At 42.4% G+C, this 19488-nt stretch overlaps 2 protein-coding genes and 1 long non-coding RNA gene across 6 annotated transcripts in view; 2 read left to right on the top strand and 1 right to left on the bottom strand.

Moving 5' to 3' along the window:
* LIMS2 (LIM zinc finger domain containing 2) overlaps positions 1 to 4691 on the top strand; it is a 32629-nt gene extending 27938 nt beyond the window's left edge. For all 3 annotated transcript variants that reach the window (XM_041467558.1, XM_041467559.1, XM_041467557.1), the window contains exons 9-10: positions 8 to 83; positions 894 to 4691. In XM_041467558.1, the coding sequence (XP_041323492.1) occupies positions 8 to 83; positions 894 to 1041 (224 nt within the window). In that variant the 3' untranslated portion in view covers positions 1042 to 4691. The remainder of the gene's footprint in view (positions 1 to 7; positions 84 to 893) is intronic.
* The window catches only part of MYO7B (myosin VIIB), a 48643-nt gene continuing 32441 nt past the window's right edge, over positions 3287 to 19488 (bottom strand). For both annotated transcript variants that reach the window (XM_041467549.1, XM_041467550.1), the window contains exons 36-48: positions 19052 to 19179; positions 18352 to 18509; positions 17725 to 17878; positions 15695 to 15850; positions 13077 to 13182; positions 12832 to 12945; positions 11867 to 11954; positions 10642 to 10748; positions 10000 to 10185; positions 9036 to 9152; positions 8316 to 8399; positions 7485 to 7604; positions 3287 to 6657 (exon numbers count right to left, since the gene is read on the bottom strand). In XM_041467549.1, coding sequence (XP_041323483.1) covers positions 6574 to 6657; positions 7485 to 7604; positions 8316 to 8399; positions 9036 to 9152; positions 10000 to 10185; positions 10642 to 10748; positions 11867 to 11954; positions 12832 to 12945; positions 13077 to 13182; positions 15695 to 15850; positions 17725 to 17878; positions 18352 to 18509; positions 19052 to 19179 — 1602 coding nt within the window. In that variant the 3' untranslated portion in view covers positions 3287 to 6573. The remainder of the gene's footprint in view (positions 6658 to 7484; positions 7605 to 8315; positions 8400 to 9035; positions 9153 to 9999; positions 10186 to 10641; positions 10749 to 11866; positions 11955 to 12831; positions 12946 to 13076; positions 13183 to 15694; positions 15851 to 17724; positions 17879 to 18351; positions 18510 to 19051; positions 19180 to 19488) is intronic.
* Positions 13096 to 19488, top strand: part of LOC121353608 — a 41374-nt gene continuing 34981 nt past the window's right edge. Inside the window, exons 1-2 of the long non-coding RNA XR_005955131.1 lie at positions 13096 to 14186; positions 17404 to 17562. This is a non-coding gene — a long non-coding RNA (uncharacterized LOC121353608). The remainder of the gene's footprint in view (positions 14187 to 17403; positions 17563 to 19488) is intronic.

Below are 19488 nucleotides of genomic sequence, written 5' to 3'. Positions count from 1 at the left end.
TTTGCAGTGGTATCAGCTCTTAACAAGGCCTGGTGTGTGAATTGCTTCTCCTGCTCCACCTGCAATGTCAAGCTCACACTGAAGTAAGTCAGTGTTTGTATTTTGGATCATGTGAGACATTTGCCCCTAAGGCAGGGTATCAGCCTGGAGGAGCTGTGGGTCTCTGCCTCTCTGAAGGCCAATATACCTTTTCTCTGTGGGATCAAGTGCTTATAATTTCACTGATTTCAGCACTGAAAGGGAGCTGACACTCAGCATCCTCTCTGATCTATTTTCCTTCATTAATCTATGCTGTAAGGAAGTTGGTAAGAGGGGAGCTCATTCAGTAGTACAGAGGGAAGGCTCTAAACTTTGAGGAACTTCCTGTCCTGAAAAACCTGTAGCCTCCATGTCTCCTAACTGTGGTTGCTCCTCTCAATGACAGTATTTGATATTGCATAGATTATTTTGAAATAAAATACTGTTCTATTTACCTCAAGTATCTAGAAGGAGGGGCAGAAAAAAAAACAGTCTTACATTTTTCCTTTCTCAGGTTCAAATCCTTATCCTACTCTGCTGGGTTGGCTCCACTGGCCATATGAAGGAGCTCTGATTCATCCCAAAGGGAACCTCTGAAATGATACTTGTATTCTGCAGTAACAAAATTATTGTGCTAGACTGCTACATGTAAATATATAGCAAAATCTTGCTCCTTTTCTACCTAGCAATACAAAAGACCTCAGTTCACTGATAAGAACCCAATTGCTCTACTTGCATCACCAGATGAGGAAATGAGTGGTTTTATAAATGGCATAGAACCCTTGCAACAGCAGTGATGTAGACGCATGGAAATTTTAATTAGTGAAGCATGTAGTTTGCAAATACCATTTTAATAACTGTTCTTTGTGTTAAAGGAATAAATTTGTGGAGTTTGACATGAAGCCTGTGTGCAAGAAGTGCTATGAGAAATTCCCTCTGGAGCTGAAGAAACGTCTGAAGAAGTTGTCAGAGCTGGCATCCAAGAAGATCCATCCTAAAGCTTTAGATTTAAACTCTGCTTAAAGCAAACAGGTCTGTCAGTCTCCTGACTGCACTCTTAACACAAGCTGCTGCTCACTGCAGCTGTTGATTACAGAAGCAATTACTAAGAAGTGGAACCAAAGATAAGCAGTACCTTCCCCTGCTTCTGGTGCTGTCTCTTGCATCTAGACTGTCCCTTTTCCCAAGCAACTGTCTATTAACACTGGCAGGAAGAGGAGTATGAGTTCTGCTTGAGCAGTGCACAGGCTGATTATTAATTTGCTACTAACATTGCATTTTGCCTTTGTGGAGCTATACACAATCTTTCCTTCCTCAGTTGAGCTGTACTACTCTTTCCACTCGACTAGTCTAAGGAATTAGGAAAAAGTGGTTAAATGTAGGGCTGGAAGAAATGTCAGATTTGCTCTTTCTCAATCAGAGTATCAGAATTTTTCTTACTCTGGCTGAAGCAATTTTTAGGTTTTTTAATGTCTAGGCAAATAGTCTGAAAGTTGTCATTCTTTACTACATGCGAAAAGTTCTGGTCTTTCTCCAGATTGCTACAGACAATATATGGGTGCCCTATCCCATATCCCAAATCCCAGTCCTTCTTGTTTGTAGATTTACTGGGCAAGCCCAGGATCCAGGAGCTATGGCACCTGTACTGCCCAGTCAGGCCCACTGTTAAGGCAGCTAAGAATTTTCCTTTGCTGCTTCTGTGCTCAGTACTAAGGAGATTTCAGCTGTCAAGGCCATTGAACCTCTTCAGAATGGTCGGGTTCTCCTTAAGGAGAAGGTGGCTATGGGAAACTAAACATTTTATTAGAAATGACACTAATTTTCTCTGTTCTCTACTGCTGCATGGCTGGTCAACACAAAGCATGTCTTGTCCATTGGCATAGCTGGTATTTATTGAGGCTGTGTGGTTGGAGCATTGGTTACTCTTCTGCCTAAGGCAATTGGATAAATAATATAGTACCAATTTAGGCACTTCAGTTTTCCCATTTTCACTTTATTTGCCAGCCAAGGATATGCTTGTTGGTCATGCTCCAGAAAGCTCAATTACATGAAGGTGTTTCTAATGTTTACAGTTTGTAGCAAATGTGTTATGCAGAAAAAACCTCCATTTTTCTTAAATTTTTTTCCCGAATAAGAGTCCCATTCATCTTTCTTTTGGAGACTTGAGTTTACTTAAGGAGATGATCTCAGACATGATGCTAATATCTCAAGGATATAGTCCTCCTCTGTAATTTTGCCTGTCACCAGTGAGGTTTCACTGGTCCTACTATCTCTGCTACCACAACCCAAGGTGCTGAGAAATTTACTGGTTTTGGATATTCTCAATACTTCTTTAGAGGTGAGCCATCAGCTGTACTGTTCCTGAGCCCACCTGCATGATGTATGACCAGTGAGCTGCTGAGTCCCCCAGAGGTGACCCCCATACTTCCTTGTGCTGAAGCTGAGCAACCTGAACATCCCTTTCCATGAACAGTTGTGAGACTGTGCCTGCCCCTTTGCAAGGCTGACAAGCACTGGAAGACTACTGTCCTTTGCATGATTTAAATCTTCCAAAAGTGGCTGGTTTAGTCAGTCAGATGAGCACAGCAGTTGTGCCTAGACAGCACCCTGCAGCCACAGTTGAATTGGGTAGCAAGAAGTTATAGCTTCCCCATTTCTTGTATGTGTGAGCAGCAATTGGACTGGGGCAATAGTCTGCTTTAGAATTGTGTTACCATGCTTGCTGGATCAACACCCATGGAACTGCACCAGTGATGCCAAAGCAGCGGTAGGAAATCCTGGATAAGTGATCAGAATCCCATGTGTGAGACCATCTCTTAGAGCTTCTCTGCCTTTGCTAACTCAGTTTCCCTCAGCTGCTGTGCTTTTTTGTTGCTGTAAGTTACCATAATCTTTTAACTGGGTTATGCTGTATCCACTCTAACAATGATGAGAGGTTGGCCTAATTTTAGCAGTAAACTCTTTCATCTTCTCCTGACCAATTTGCACAGTAAATTCCAGTAACAGTAGCTGCTTGTGTCATTGCATTAGGAGAACATGTGTCTATTCACTGTTCCTCACCAGCCTTAAAATGGTCTTTGAGTTAAGGGCGCAAAGAACAGCATGTCTTTTGGTGAAGTAGGGTGGCCCTGCAAAGACCCCCATTTACAATCAAGCCTGTTGTTTGGCATTTTGTCACAGCATAAAATACTTGAATTCTGACCTAGGTGCAGCTCAGTATGTTATGCAGATTCTTCTCAGCATAAAACATTCCAGTCTGTTCCTGTAATCTCAGTCACGTGCCCTGTGTAATGCTGAATCTGAGCAGCTGTGTATGCCCAGCCTCCTGGGAAGTGGTTCCTGGAGGAACACACAGCCACACATTCCTGGTAAATATGGGAGGACTATGTAACTAGCAGCCAATAGGTAATATTCTTTCAGCAGCCACTCACATTCAGCAGTGGAAAATGCATGTATGTGAATGGCATTACTGCTGTGCTGCCAGTGAAGATTTAATGTGTGCTTTCACCTTGTCTCATGTTAGAGACTTGGCAGACCTAGAAAGCTGATTCTAAGGAGATTTGATATCATTCTCTTTGATAAGCTGTTCAGTTCTCTAGGATTTGGAATATGTCCTTATCTTCAGGATGTTTTGCAAAATTAATTGGTGAACAAAATAATTGTAATCCCTGATCTCTGTACTAATGGAGGGTGATATTCTCTTATATTATTAATTTTTCACAATAATTTTTCTTATACTTCTGCTGCCCATAGCCTGCAATGTGCAGAGTTACAGTAGTTTATATTACCAACACACTTTTTTTGTGAGAACGGAGTTGAAGGAGTAGGAGAAATAACTATAAATGGCTTAAAAAAATGAATCTTCCTCTACTTCTGTCAGTCTACTTTTTTAAAACCATGTAGAATATAGTGCAAACTCACAAGATCTCCTTAGTGCCTTGGTAGGCTGACAAGTTGAGTTTTGTTTTAATTAATATAGTCAAGGTGTCAGTAAGAAATATACTGCATGCTTTTTTCCATTGCTGTGAGTAGACCTGCTGGCCAAATACTTCCTAAGCATCACCCCACTGGAGAGTAGAGATTTATATGAAGATTGAGCTTGGCTCAGAAATCTGCTGAAATCTTAATAGAAGATGTCTCATACTATACATTCATATTTATACCTAATTCGTATTTATACCTAATTAAAATCACTAACACTCACTGAGTACACTTGAAAATGGTTTTGCTTTTAGAAAGCATGGTATGTGAATCTTGTTTTTATGGGTCTGCTAATAACTTGCAGTGTTTCTTTATGGCTCTAATCCTCTCTCCAGATTTGTGTCCTGGTGTTTTTACAGCAGTCTGTGCAGTGCTGGCAAACACTGGTCAGCCTTTCGTAGAGAGAATTCCTGATGTGGCATGGCTGGTATTAGGTGATATGACTAACATTCTTTCAGAAGTGATTGGTTGGGGAAGGAATAGATTGCAGGCAAGCGTGTAATAAACATGGTTATATTAGCCTGTAAAGCACTGTTAAGTGCTGAGGGTATTAGATGAGCAAAGAATTAGCAGCTCCCTGCCTTGGTTCAGGCCTTGATGGGTTCTGCACCATGTAGAGCTCTCACTTTATCACACATTGTTTGAGCTGTCTAATCAAAGCACATGATTGTAGATTAAATGCTGTAATACTGTGCCTTTGTATGTTCTTGTATTAAAGTTAACTGTAATACATTTTAAATCTTTACACAAAAAAAAGAAAAAAATGGTATAGTGTACAGTTAATACCATATTTTCAGTGCTTAGCCAGAGACGTGCCCACTCCAAGGAACTCTGGGACTGCTGAAACCTGAGGCACTGTTGTGGTGAATTCATGTTTTGGACCTGTGCTGCTTCTGTGGTGATGTGTTGGTTGATGAGGATGTGCAGAAAGGGGTATCACCCTTTCCGTGGCTGTGTTGTACAAGTTGTGTTGTGTAGGTAATGAGCAGATGGGATACTGTGATCATTTCCAGGATGTAATGGATATTGGGTTGATTTTGGTTACATGGATCTGGAGCAAACAGTTCAAAAAAGACACTGTGGTTGATTTTCTGCATCTTTATTTAAAAACCAGAAACAATGCAGTTTGGCTGCAAGATTTCTCTTTATACAGGTGAAGTGTTGAACATTTCTTACAGCTAGTTAGTTAGATCAGACACTGGGTGACAAAACCACTGGGTAATTAGACTCCAGCATTTCCATTGCCAGCAATGGACATTACAGCAGGAGCATCTAACTGCTTGCAGAAAGATCAGCTATTCTGACAGGTGTGGCACTCATTTAGATGCACAAAGAGAGTGGGCTCTTCCCTGCCACCCATATACAAAACTCCCACCAGCATTTGAATTTTGCACACACATGTCTGAGGGAACAAGAGAACCATTGTGCATCCATTGGCAAAGTTGAGAGATCAGGCAGAGCTGCTTTTCCAGCACTGCCAGATTGTGTCTCAAGGAACTTGGTGTGAATGCTTTAAGACATATTCATGTTTCACTGGGAGTGAGGGAGGAGTACTTGATCTGAGGGGGAAGCAGCTAAGCTTGCTCCCACCATAGTCTGTGTCTGCTTTACACACTCAGAGCACACTCTGGTTCCTGTGGCACCAAAGCTGTGTTTCTACAAAGCTCTTAGGGATGAACAAGTGCTAAATCAAATTTTACCACTCAAGCCGTCTGCTAAACAGGAAGCAGAAAAGATCAGGACAAATTAAAGCTATTATTCTTGTCTTGTGAGGGAATGTCTGCATAACTCCAAACAGAACATTTTTGTGGAGCAGAAAAGTCTCTTTTCAACAGACCTCTGTTAGACTGAGTTCTTCAATTCCAGTTTGCACTGAATAGCTCATCTATATCTTGAAATACGAGCAACTAAAAGTGATGGGCCCAAACCCCAGACTCATTTCAGAGCTTACTAGGTACTGCACAGTAGAAAGCAGTTGTTGGTTTCCAAGAGCATTATAACATGTGGAAGAAAGAAGACTTATTTAATTTAAGCAATACTCTGGTAAGTCAGGGGACAGCATCTTAACCTTTCAAACTGTCCAGTTATGTACTACTAAAGGGCATTTCTCCACTCTTAAAATTGCCAGAGGAGGAAAAAAATTACCTTTGTTTGCAAAGACTCTTGAAGTTTGTGCATTTGGTAAGAGCGTGTACAATAAGGGGCATTTTCTTTCCAAAAGGAAGACAGCTCTTCATGTGTGTCTATCTCTGAATGGAGGAGATTCAGGCTATTAGAAGGAGCCCTCACAGGGTTTTCCCACTCCCACAGAACATTAAAGTCCATCTAAACTTTCTGTAAATCCAGTATCTGAATGGAATTCTCATACTAAATCTAAGATAGAAGTGTTACAGATATTTGAAAGCACATGCTCACTTGAGTTTCTCTTGCTGTAGTGTTCAGCAACTCAGTTCATTCAGTGTGTGATCAGAAGATCGATCAACAAGATTAATATTTTTTAAATGGCATTTCTTCTGGGATATGAAGTTACAGGGAGTTTGGCACAAGTACAGGTGATGGGCTCTATTTCCACTTTCAGGCTGGGAGGTTCTTTTGCTTGTTTACAGCATTCATGAGCAGGCGTACGTAGGATGTTAACAGGTCATCCATTTTGTAACCCTGTCAGGGAAGAAAACAGTCTTAAATCTCTCAGGGAGCTCCAGAAGCAAAAATAACTATCGTTTCCTCCCTTGTTTATCATCTTCTCAGGTTCTTCCTTACATGAACATCTTTTCTTCCACGACCTGTTTTAGTTATAATTTATCCATTCTTTCCTCTGCTTTTCATAGATTTCCAAAACTTTACAGACCATAGCTCTGCTGTCTCCTTGGTACTCACTCTGCAGCTTGACTTGTACTTAAGATTCTTGTATTTAAGAATCTGAGCTTTTCTGTCAGAGTATTTAGCCTTTAAATATCTTTGTTATCTTTCCAAACCTACCTTTAGATATTAATACAGGATGCTTCTCTGAGACTGTGAATAGTCTGAAACTATTAGTTACCTATTTTAACTAATTGTTAAAAAGATGGTGCAACTCCCTGGAAAATATGAAATCTTACAAGGCTGGCATTACTACATAACTGGAGGCAGACATGCAAGACAAAAAGTTTCTATGTAGCTTTGCAGTCTTCTCAAATGGTAGAATTTTGATGTATGGGAAGAATTTGGGAAATTACTATTTTTCCTTGTGTCCTGTGTCATGCATCTTTGCATAGATAGCATATATGAACTGGTGAACCAGTTCTAAATAGCAGTTTATTGACACAGCAGTGAATGCTTTTGGTATTTGTGGTATAATTGGTATAATTATGGTATATATGATACAATTATTTTGGTATAATGCTGCACTGGTATTTGTCTGTTTTCACACCATCTTTTGTAGCAATCAGGGTTGGAAAGGAAAAATTAGGATATTGTTGTGTCTTAATTGGCAAAACTCTTCTTACCAGAGACGTCTCACATAAGAGCCTGGTTCCTCGTACCAGGTTCCCTATGGTCATGTGAAAATACGTGCTCCCACTGCTCCAGTTGGAGATCTTATTGAAGGGGTAGACTACTAAAATATCCTGTAAGGGGAAACAAAGTGATCTGTAGAACATTTCTCAAATGAAAATAGGCTGTTACATAAGAAAACCTGTAGAGCCAGAGAATTCTTGTTCTTTCCCTCTTCATTTATAAAAATCATGGATCAAAGTGTTTCTTGCATCCAGATTATTGGTATATTGTATTTTCACCAAACAGGTAAATCTTAATCACACACAAGACTCCCTTTCATTATATATTGATCTTTGCCTTAGCACACTGCCATTAGATTTACAATCATCTAAACCTATCTTTTAATTTGTTTGGTCATTGAAAGCAAATAGTGATACTCCCTTTTCCTGAGACCTTGGTAAGACCAGACTGTTGGGGTTAGACTGCAGCTAAACATGGCCATTCAGCCTGGTCTCTTAGATAGCTGGGGCTTCCTGCAAAGCATTTTTCTGAAGCAGGTTCCTGGGTGCACTGCCCATCCATCTTCCTGATCTTACAGTTTGCCAGGTGTACCATGACTCCCATGTCTTTTTTCAGAGATGCTCTATCCTATTCCTTTCCAGAGTAGAAACTGCAAAGAAGTTATTTGAGACAGTAACGTTTCCTTCAGTTTCACACAGAAAAAATTATTAGAGAGCCTCTATCTTCTCCTGTCATTCCTGAGCAAGGTCCTATCACTGTCCCTAAATTAGCAGGGTCTGTTCAATCCTTCCTTAGGTGGACTTGTGAGAAGCAGCTGTTACCTTTGTCTTCTGATGTATCAGTGAGACTCCTTGCTTGTTGATTGCAATCAGTACAATCTCTGGGAAATTGGGCTCCGAGGCTTGCTTTAAATGAGTAACACAGCAAGATAAGCAGAAAATTGAGAAATTATCTCTATCAGGGGCCTAGTGACCATTAACAGTGTCCAGTCATTCTTGTTCTTTTTCCCAAATGAACATAAACATTTTGGCCATATATTGATGACTTGAGCAAATGCTACATTACAGCAGAACCAGGTCCATTGTTTACTATACTGATAACAGGTTTAATGATTGATTGCAAACCATTTAAGAGCCTAGTGAGGAGAAATTAAAGGTAACACATGGAAATTATTCTTGTGATATCCCCTCTAGAATGAGAGGATTTGTACTGTTCTGAGGGAAGAGTCACCAAAGAGATAAGATTTGGCAGCATTTTCTTGTGGAGAGCAATGACAGGACAATTTAGCCCCCTGCAGCTACTACACAATTGTAGTAGAGGTATTATAACTAGAGCAACAACATTGCCAGCAAAAAACAAGCACAGTTTAAAATGCATAAAGAATCCATCTCCCAACTTGGAAGGAACTGAGTTTTCCTCTATAGATTACAGGAATTCAGCTTTATAATATATTTTTACTTTCAGATATGGGATTATAGTCAGTCTGTATCCCTTGGTACTGATCTACTACCAAATCCACTCACACAGGCCTTCAAACCTACCTTCACCTCAAAAAAGGCTGATCCAAACGTTGGCCACCGGTGTATCATTTTCAAGAAAGCAATCTTGGCCTCATCCACAGTTTTTCCTTCATGTTTACTATATGCTGCAATAATGCTCTGTTTAGGAAAAGAGGATACAAAGCCAGCTGAGCTGGAGACGAGCAGGTTTCCAATGCCTGCCTTTAGCACTAAAGACAGCATCAGCTCATCACCACTGTCAGGTTTTTTGCCCCAGCAGCAGAAAACTGAAAATTAAAACAGCTGCTATGCCGTGGGGCAAGGTGAAGCCAGAACCCTCCAGTGTTCCTTACTCTTCTGCTGGGTGAAGGAAGCCCAGCAGCCTGAGGAAATGGACTTCAGGGCAGAGGGGCAACGTGAGATAAAACTCAGGAAGCCAGTGTTCAACACCCACAGACACAAATTACATTTTTGCCTGAAAAATGGAGGGTGAATTTTCCCTTTGTATTTGAAAGAATGTCCTGTGTTTTTCTCAGCAGACTAAGTGGTAAGTACCTGCTGAAACCTCCTTGCCCTCTTTGTGGATAAAAGAGCTTTTTGCTGTAAGTAGCATGGACATGGTGCAAGGAGATTGATTTGCTACCGAGAAATACTTATGAGACATCTTAATTTTCTATTTCTGTCCAATATCCTCAACTTCCCAGTCCCATCACTGGCTCTCCTATCTCTAACTCTTTTTCTGGGTGCTAGAAATAGATTAGTATCTCCAAGAAAGATAAGCAATCCAGGCCTGCAGATAACTTGCAGAATTTTAGTAGAGTATGTAAATCTGGATTGTAAGAGGTAAATCCTCTTGCTATCCTACTGGCAAATCCAGCAATACCCAATACCAGCCCCCCAGGGTACTTTCAAAGACCATCAGATCAAAAATGTAGTGTGGCTCAGTGTGTTTTCTCTACTAAAGCTCTGTAAACATAATATGCCTAATGAAAGCTGATTTTCTTACCTTCTTCCATTCATCAGGTGTCACTGCTCGGAGCAGATTGTCTGGCACCAGCTCCTTCAGGATTTTGGGGATGGCTGCCAGCTGCGTGCGGTCGTTGTTGAAGCGTGCTTTGTAAATCAGCCCTGCCAGCTGCACAGCTTCATCCTTGGAGCACTTGTGGTAGCCTCTGAGGTACTTTGGCAGCTCCTGGAAGAGACCAGCTCTGAATCCAGACAGAATGGGCTAAAGCAAACACTGACTTAAATATTCTAAATTTGTGAGGTCAGGATGCAAGTCTTGCCAAACGCATTCCAAGGACATCCTAAGAACTTCTAGCTCCTTCTGAAGGTTCTCTGGATGATCTTTAAAGATCCTTTCCAACCTGAAACTTTCTGTGACTCTCTGATTTATGGAGCAAGACAAGCAATTCCACAGTACAATGAGGTAAAGGAGCTGTACTCTTAACATGTTCAGTATTGCTAAGCTGTGAACCCTGTGAGAAATCTGTTCTGAGGCTGAGCTGTGCCCCCTCTTGAGGAGGTATTCTTCTGGAGGCTCTATAATGCAGGCTTTCAAGAGGGAGACAGTAATGCTCCTACAGACTTAATTTCTCACAAGAAATTAAGGTATCACAAGATACCTCTTCTTTAGGGAGCTGCTTACCTGGTGGTAATGGAAAATGGTATCAGCTTTCAGATCCTTGCCAGGAGTGACATTCAGCCACAGCTTTCTCATGAAGTACACCTCATAGGCCACAGACAGAGCAGCCCCTAAGGAGATCAGATCTTGTTAGTGTTCTCTGTGTTACTGATAGTCCTACAGTTTTTAAATGGCTTGTGAATTTCTTCAGAAAAGTAATTATAGTTTTAATAGTAACAAACAAAATTGCTAACAAAACAACACAAAAAGCCATTTTAAATTGCAAAAGAAATTATCCGTTTTCAGGTCCTGGACACTGCTCATACAATGATCAGATGGAGTAGAAGTTGAGGGACTACCATTGAGTGTTATTGGTGCTCATGACATGCTGGTGTGCAGTACACCCAAATTCTGTTAATCAGATGCAAATACATCTCCTGATGGCTGTGCTTCTACAAATGAGTTGTGATTTATTGCACCCACATCTTTATACTGTGATTTTCAGAGCTCCTAGCAGCTACATCAGCTGAGGGAAGAGAAGTTAGAAGGTCTTAGATACATAGCCAGAGCTTCAGGGAGTAGAACCTCAGCTGTCCTGAAATATGCAAAGGTGAGGACAAATTGATACAGAGTTTGAGTTTGATATTGATTTCAAAATGTATATGGGGCAGGGATGGGATGGGGCCAGGTTGGCTGACAGATCCTTATAAAGGGGGGGGGGGGGGGGGGGGGGATGGTAAGTGGAAGGAATTGCTGTTGTTATTATTATTTCATTGTTTTATTGTAACAAAATGGTTTCTTGACAACATAACATGTTTGGGTATCACCAGGTAATAACCTGGTTAAAAAGTTTCTAACAACTCAAAAAATGTGAGTGACACTCTGTAAAGAACCTATTTGCATGTATTGGCTGATTCTTAGTATTTGAGTATCGACCTATCTAACTTGCATGTATCCAGCTGTGTGTTTTGGATACAACAGGGCAGAAAAATCTTCTGTACCAATTTAAAATTTCTGGAGAGATCCCCCCCAGAAATGTTCAGGTGTTTTTGATAGCCGGTGCTTGGCTGCATCAGGTCACTGGATCTGCTGCTGGTGCAGACATTAACAATGTATGTACAAACAAAAAAGATACAAGACTCTGCTAAACACTTCCCAGGATGGAGTGAATCCTACTGGATGGATCAGCTGCTTTCCAGTTCAACACAACATCTCATGCAGCTTCTTGTCATGCTGGCATTCTCCTTACCATCTTTTCCTGGCTTGTTCCTTCTGTTCCAGTCTGTCACCTGCCTTAGTGAGTCAAAGAAGTAGTCTGCTTCATTCTGACTGATCACCTGCAGAGGCCAAGGATGAGGAGACAAAGGAGGGGTTAGCACATCATATAAAATACTGCATGTGCCACATACCCAAATATCAGGCTGAATTTTCTTTCCCTGTCAACAGTGAGAGGGCAGAGTTACAGCAGGAAGGAAGTAGAAAAATAGGAGGAGAAAGGCCCAATTTACTTATATTTCATATGGGGATCTTTTTTGCATCTGTTGCTTTTTGCTTTCCAGGTTGCTTATTGAAATCAAGGTGAGGATGCCTACCTAATTCCCAGTCTTCCTCTCTTTGTAAAGTGTTGTTGTGTTGGGTTTCTCTTTTCAGGAAGGCAGCACACCAGAAACTCCCTGTGCTAGGGCTCAGTGCTGCTTTTGCCTTAATCACAGTTTCAGAGACAAGGGACCTCTCAGTGAGACAGCCAGCCCAAGATTCAGCTCAGGCAAGGCAGGCTCCCAGCAAACCAGAGAGTGATTAACTGGTGCTGGTTGCCCCTGCTTTCCCTAATCCTAGTGGGCACTGTACACGTGCAGCACATCTGGGCAAATCTGAGTGAAAAAGGGTTGAATCCAGCCGTATGCATCCATCCTAGCAGCTGCTGGAAAGCCTGCATCTCTGCTTTTAGTGCCACCTGGATACTGACAGAATGATAGAACCTCTGCATCTCCATCCAGCCCCTTCAAGAGACTGAAAATAATTGTCAGGTGCTAAAAGTTCAAGTTAAGGTTGTATCCCCTCAGTAGGACAGAAGCATTAATCACCTGCTCTGCTCCTTGGCTTCGTATGGTTGTTTAGGTGGCCTGGTATATAAATACATACTACCTGGTAAAAAATACATATTAAGAGAGGAGGGGCAGCCTGGCTACCCTGCCAGAGTCAAGAAGCAGTTACCTTGTCTGCAATCTTCACAAAGAGGCTGAAACCTTCCCAGGAGTGCAGCTGCAATTTGGAAGCGATGTTCTGACACAGAGTCTGGATTTTGGTGTTTGTTCCCACATCAAATGTCTATGAGATAACAAGACTCTTGTTACACAGAGGGCAGGAAGAAATAAGAATATTGAATGTCTTCACACATGCTCCTGGATGAGCATGTCATGGCTGGAATAATGGTCAAGGCTGGGAAAACAAGTGCTCACCAGTTCTGTTTCGTTGGGGAAGCAAATCTTGTGTGAGATCTTAGTGTTGTTCTGTAAGATGGCCTCAACCTCCACAGGATGAGGGGCCCACTTCCTGCAGCCACTCCTGGAAAATGCCACCACCATCATAAGAGACACCAGTTTAATCATTGAGGAAATGAACAACAGTATTCCAGCCAAACAGCAGGCACCCTCCAAAAGGCCAGTACTCTGTGATGGGGCAGGCTGCAATGGACCTCCACCCCAGTGCAAATTCAGTGTATTAACAGCAAGAAACTGAGGGTCTTATTAGCCTGTAAAGTGAAAGTCTGTTCTGCTCTGCAAGGAGCTTGCATGAAGAAGGTACCTTCCTAGCCAGCACCATTGCCTCTTCTATGGATTCAGCAGCATTTTTCCTTACTGATGTGAATATAATGGCTACAAGGAGAAATACATTTTACTTAATTCCTGCATCAGCAAAAAGATAAGTATTTGGATACTTTTTGGTACTTGGAGCCCAAGTACCAAAAAGGTCTGGAGGGCGCTTGAAAGCATTTTATAGGAGAGCTGGAGTGCAATCACTGCCTTAGGAGGTGCTTAAGCTGTACAAACCCAGTTCTTTGAAATTAGACCTTAGAGCAAACCTTTGCCTTTTACAGCAAAGGAACTGGCTCTGAAGTCTCAGTCATGCAGAAACCTTGGCATAGTTAAAGTTAGAACATATCTAGCAAATTACCTCCTGGGGCTGGTAAGTTCCTATCCTCAGTGGCACAGAGCAGGCTGTTCAGGTATTTTGAACACCATAGCTTATGGGCCTCTCACATGGGGTCTGTCTCTCAGGAGAAGGTTAGTCTGGATCCAAGCTTTAATTGTGTGGATTTGAAAACTAATTTTTTTTCCATTCAATAAAGGATCATTTCCATTTGGAGAAGGAAAACTTGACTGTGACCAAGCTGAACAGCATGTGCTTTGTACTGTGCAGGCACTGTACAAAGTGTGGACCTGCCCTACTCAGTCACCTGTTTGTGACCTGGCATCAGAGGGAGGCCCTGGGAGCTCAAGGAATTGCAGCAGTTTGGCATAGGGCTACCCACCTCTCCATGCAGCCTGAGCTAGGAATTCACTGCCAAGGTGAGATCTGCTTAACACTCATCAGGGTGATTCCCTGGCCAGGATTCTGGGGGTGAAGCTGTAAAGTGGTTTATGGCAGATAAGGTGTGTACCCAAGGGCTCAGTTGGGTTCCCCTGTGTGTATTTAGGTCAATCCTTTGAGCTGCCTGCTCTACCCTGTCCAAAGAGACCAGGTTACTTAACAGGGAGAAGCTGGCCTAGATGGTTGTTGAAGATCCCTTCCAGCTGAAATAGTTTATTCTATTCTATCCTAAGCAGATGCAAGTTTAATCTTAGGAAAAGAACCACTCTTAGAAGACAAGATTTGTCTTTGTTCACTTCCCATCCCCCAGGCTTCAGACCTGGGACAGTTTAGCAAATGAAATGCTCCTTCCAAGCAGCCCATTCTGCTTTCCCCTCCCTATTTGCTCCCTGTAAAGAAGCTCTGTACAGCTCAACAGGGCATGATATAGGGAGGCAGGAATTTTTAAGTCTTCTCCATAGAAATAAACAATGAATAGCATTCCTTGCCATGCATTTTTCAGACACTTCAAAAGCAAGTTCAATGTGTGGTGACATTTCCCCAGCAGTGCCAAACCCCATCCACTGCAAGGGGGATATCCACTGTGTTAGTGTTCCCCTAGAGCCTGACCCGTGGGGCTCACAGACCAAACATGTGGCCCAGCCTGAGGGAAAGGGAAAAATACAGGAGCTGGAAGGAGAAATCATTGAGCAGATTCTTTACTGATGAGGTCAATGGCAGGCAAGTGGTAAATCACAACACCATCAAAAGAGAGAAGGCTGGAGTCAACCTCGATGCCAAAGCTTTGTTCTCAGAGGGGCAAGCTGAGTTATTCCAGTGCTTGGAGGAATCTAGGGAAATCTTTTCCCTACAGTTCAGTTGATCCTTCCTGAAATCCTGTTAGCCCTTCCCCTCTCTCTGGTTGTGTCATGTCCCTTAGAACAACAACTCATTTGGAAGCTCAAGAAGCATTTTTTTGGTGGTCTTGTTGCTTCAGCCTGGGCTGAACACTCCTGCCAAGTGGATGGAGAAGTGCCTTGCTGTGACCAGCCTGGTAGAAGTCAGGGCTTTGTTCATTTTGGTTTTTTCAAAGAATAGGAGTTGCTTGTACTGATCCTTTCAACAAGGACATGCTGTCTCAACAAAGAAAAGTAAGGTCAGGTTATCATCAGTGACATCATTCCAAGCTGCATGCCCTTTAGGATGTTTGAAATACCCAGCTCTGGGAGTCAAGTGATTATGTGTGGGGATGAACTTTTTAAAATGCTGCTTAAAAAAAATTTTTTAAATGTTTTTTCTGAAAGAAAAAAGTGAAACTGTGACATAGACCTCTCTTCAGTGGTTCAAAGTCCATAAAGAAAGTTAAAAATAACGATCACTTAAAAAAAACCCAAGATGTAAAGAGAAAAAGGAAAGTGACAGTCACACTGTTTTAGCCCTTGTGTTTTTTGGGACCTGATTATTGCTATTGGAACACTTTGAGCTGGTTATATGCCAGATTATTTACCTCATTACCGTCTGAATCCTCCGACGGCACTCTGGGGCCAGTGTTTCTTTCTGGCGTGTCTCTATGAACTTCTGGGCGTGTTTGAGCAGTGACTTGCTGGGTGGGAAGAGGCCAGTGCAGAGCCAGAGGAGCTGCCAGCCCTTGGTCTCACTGTACCTGAGAACACAAAGCCAACAGTTCTGCTACAGCCACATATAATTCTGTTTGACCACACACCAGCTACAGGGAAGAGAAATACTCTCCCATTGTGGTCCCGTTGTGCAGAGAGCTGCAAATCAACAGAGCCTTCACCCAGGCTCTGGCATTCATTTGCTGTGGAACAACCACAGCCTGTATGTGAAGACATTGCAAAGTCCTGCATGAGAAATACTCATGACAGATGCAGATCTCATGGATAAATATAAATTCCAGTTTAGCAGACATCTTAGCAGCAGTAACCCTGGTGCCATCCTCTTGGAAAGCCACTGCTGATTTGGTGTTCAAGCTCACATATATTCAGATCCTAGTTTCTTAGTGGATGAATTCACCTGCCCTCTGCACTGGCCAGCTTTGCTCAGGGCATGAACACTTTGTGTGCACTGGCTTCCCCTTACATGTACTCCTGTTCTGAAAAATGAACATGCTGGTAGCATTATGTAGTGAGGTAGATGCAGTTCTGAAATGTTTCAGATCAAGCTGGTACTACTTTTCAGGTGGAAATCCAGTTCTCCCAGCCTCTGCATCTGTAAAATCTGCCAGTTGAAGCTCTACTGGCACCTTGCCCTCGCCATTAAGAAGGGCTCTGCAGCCATGAGGTGGTCAGTCATTCTACCTCAAAGCCAGGAGCAGAACACACTTCAGCTCTGTCCAAGATTGCTCTGAAATGCTCACTGGTGTGAAGTGGTTTTGGTTGGGAAAGTCAGCATGTCTGACTCTGGAAGGGCATCAATAAAGAGGTTCTGGTTTCTTTATTCCCACTTGCTGTTCTAATTTTGCAGATGAAGACAGACTATTTTAATCTCATTTATACTCTGTAGAGTGGTGTTTGTGTCTATGTGAGAGCAGGACATGGTCCACAACACAGCAGCCTGGGAAGGATGAAAGATTTGTTGCTCTGGCTGTTCTAATGAAAGTGTATGCAAATAGCCAGCTTTCAAGCATTGTTTTTTCCACATCAGTGATCCCACTCACATTGGTGGAATACATCAGGCATGGCACTGGCACCATGGTTACAGACTATGCATTAAATAGCCTGTAAGATTCACTGCCTGCAAGGGAATTTACTATTCAACAGTGACACACATGATGAAAATTCCACTACGTGCAATACTTGTGGAACAGAAGAAAGAAAATAAATAAACAAACAGAATGCATCCAGAAATGGACAAACAATTTTGTTAATAATTAATATTATTTTAAGCTGCTTTTTGCAATTCAGTTTCCCTGGAAGTAGATAAAATTATCATTTTGTGAGTGGGGAAGAAAACACCAGCCTGTTTCAGAGACTTTCTTGTGGGCAGGTGCCTCTGTAACCAATCTGTTCTGCAAGACAGTTTTGTAACCTAATTAATAAAACTACTCAAAAGTATTTATTCACTGGTGGTAAAAATCCAGTGTGAACTATGTTTTTGTGAGAGGGGAATGCTGCCATTGGGAAATTTAAATGGAGAGTTGTCAGGGCAGTCACTGAAGGGATGCAAGGACTATGCAGTGCCATGTTTCCCCTACAGACTGCTTGGGGAGCAGGAGAGCCTCAGTGACACCTTGCCTGACTCACACCACAAGGAGATGAGCATGGAATGCTGATGGGAGCAAAGCCGCAGCTCAGGGGAGATGATTGATGGTGCTCTCTGGCCTCTCCCTGCCAGGGTCCTGAGCACTCCACAAAGGTAAGCACTGCTTGGCAAAATGGAGAAGGGAAGCTGTTACTCCAAGATTTGTTTATCCTTCCCCCTGCCCCCACTGCACACAAATGCAGCAAGGGCTCCTGATGCCGCTTGCACTTGAGGCCTGGCTCTGCAGGAGCCGGGTGTTTGCACCCAGGTAAATACCTGTTTCTGTTGTCAGTCAGTTGTTTCATAATCTGACAGTAAATCTCATCTCGCAGGACCTCCTCCTGGATAGCTGGCACAAATATCTGGTCAGTGACTTCCACAGAGGAGTGTGCCTGTTTTGAGGGGTAGTCCCCCATGAATTTCATGATGGGTGAACGTGCTGCTAAGGAGAAAAGCAGAAATTTTGGAAGGCAAATGGGAAGTTTCATCTGGATCCTAACATTTTAGTGACTTTGTTGATGTCTAAGTGGCTAATACTGGGAGGAAGGTCTGGAGCATGTTCCCTGTCTGTCCCTTACCCTCTTTGCCTTTGCAGCAGCTGCTGCTTGGCTGTGATTTGTACTGTGCTAGCAGCTGCATTCTCTGGGCATATGCAGTAAATCTCTCTCACTCCTAAAGCCACGTTATTAGTTTAGTGAGCCATCAGTAGCTGTGGAGTACTGGGAGGAAATTGGAACATTTCCCTATAGACAAGGGAAATAGATTTGATCCACTCCATCTTTATGCGAATGTATCCCTTGTAAGGTGGCTGAGATATCTCAGTAGAGGTAATTTCATTATTTCATCGACCTAGCTAACTCTTCCTTCCCCTTTAGATGCCAAAAGAGAGGAGAGAAAGGATATCAATGAAGGCCTGACAGGCCAAATCCCGAAGATCAGGGTCTGTGCATGCTCTCTTCAGCAATGGCTGTTTCAGAGGCTCCTTGGAATGTGCCCACAGTTGACTATGCCCACGGGATTTCTGGAGAACAGCTTTGCTGATGGATTCCTTCTCAGGAGTCCTGAATGAAGACAGGTGTAAGCAATACAAAATTACTGGATCGGTATTGCTATGAACAAAGGAGGTCATTATCATAAAGTCATATCTCTAGATCTGTTCTTTCACAAGATAGTGATCTCAGATCTCCTTTGATTCTCCAGATCAACAAGAGCAGGGAGATGTAGTTTCCTGTATATCCAGAAGATAGGAGAATTGCAAACAAAAAAAAAAAAAAGAGGGTTTTTTAGAAAACTAATTTTCCCTTTACTTTCTGAAGCCTGAGGTGTTGTATATCCTCACTAGCAGGTAAGTGCTGAAGAAAGAGTGAGAAGTAAAAATAGAGCCTGCTGGAAGAAGTCAGCCCAGTCTGTTCTCCCCTTCTCATTTCTGCAGACTTAAGATACAATAGGCCATGGGCCAGAATCTCTGTATCCAAAGTCACAATTACAGGGAACAAAAAGAAGAAACACAATCAGAAGTTGGAGATGCCATTACATAATAGGCTTTAAGGATTACTGATCAACAAGACCTTTTCTAGGGCATACTCTACACAGAGAGCTTCACCTGAAGTGTTCGTAGGAGAACTCCTCCAGGGTGTAAGGCTTCACCTTGATATCCTCTTCATCAGGTTCCTCCATGAAGGAGTTCTGTGAAGCTGTCCTCCTCTGGTCTGGAGACATCATCAGCAAACTCTGGAACAACACAGCCACACAGAGATGCCACATGGAGACAGGTGTCTGCATATACTGTCAGGGATTACTCAGCAGGTAGCCCTGTGTGCTGCTCGAGACCTCCTGTCTCAAAAGCAGCATCTCCAGAGACTCAATGAGCTGGGAACAGCTGACTCAAAGAAGCAATTTATACAGACATAACAGTAGTGGACATTAAAGTGTATATGAGTATCCAAAGCACAACACGTGTTTTACAATGTACCTGCTTCTCTCTAGTGTGTTTTGCCACCAGTTTTTCTGCTTTTTATCTGTTAGCACAGGGTCCAAAAT

This window comes from Pyrgilauda ruficollis, unplaced genomic scaffold, assembly GCF_017590135.1.
Source record: "Pyrgilauda ruficollis isolate IOZ18807 unplaced genomic scaffold, ASM1759013v1 scaffold209, whole genome shotgun sequence".
Classification (NCBI taxonomy): Eukaryota; Metazoa; Chordata; class Aves; order Passeriformes; family Passeridae; genus Pyrgilauda; species Pyrgilauda ruficollis.
The sequence above is the reverse complement of the archived record's forward strand: the minus strand, read 5'-3'. Positions and strand labels throughout refer to the sequence as shown.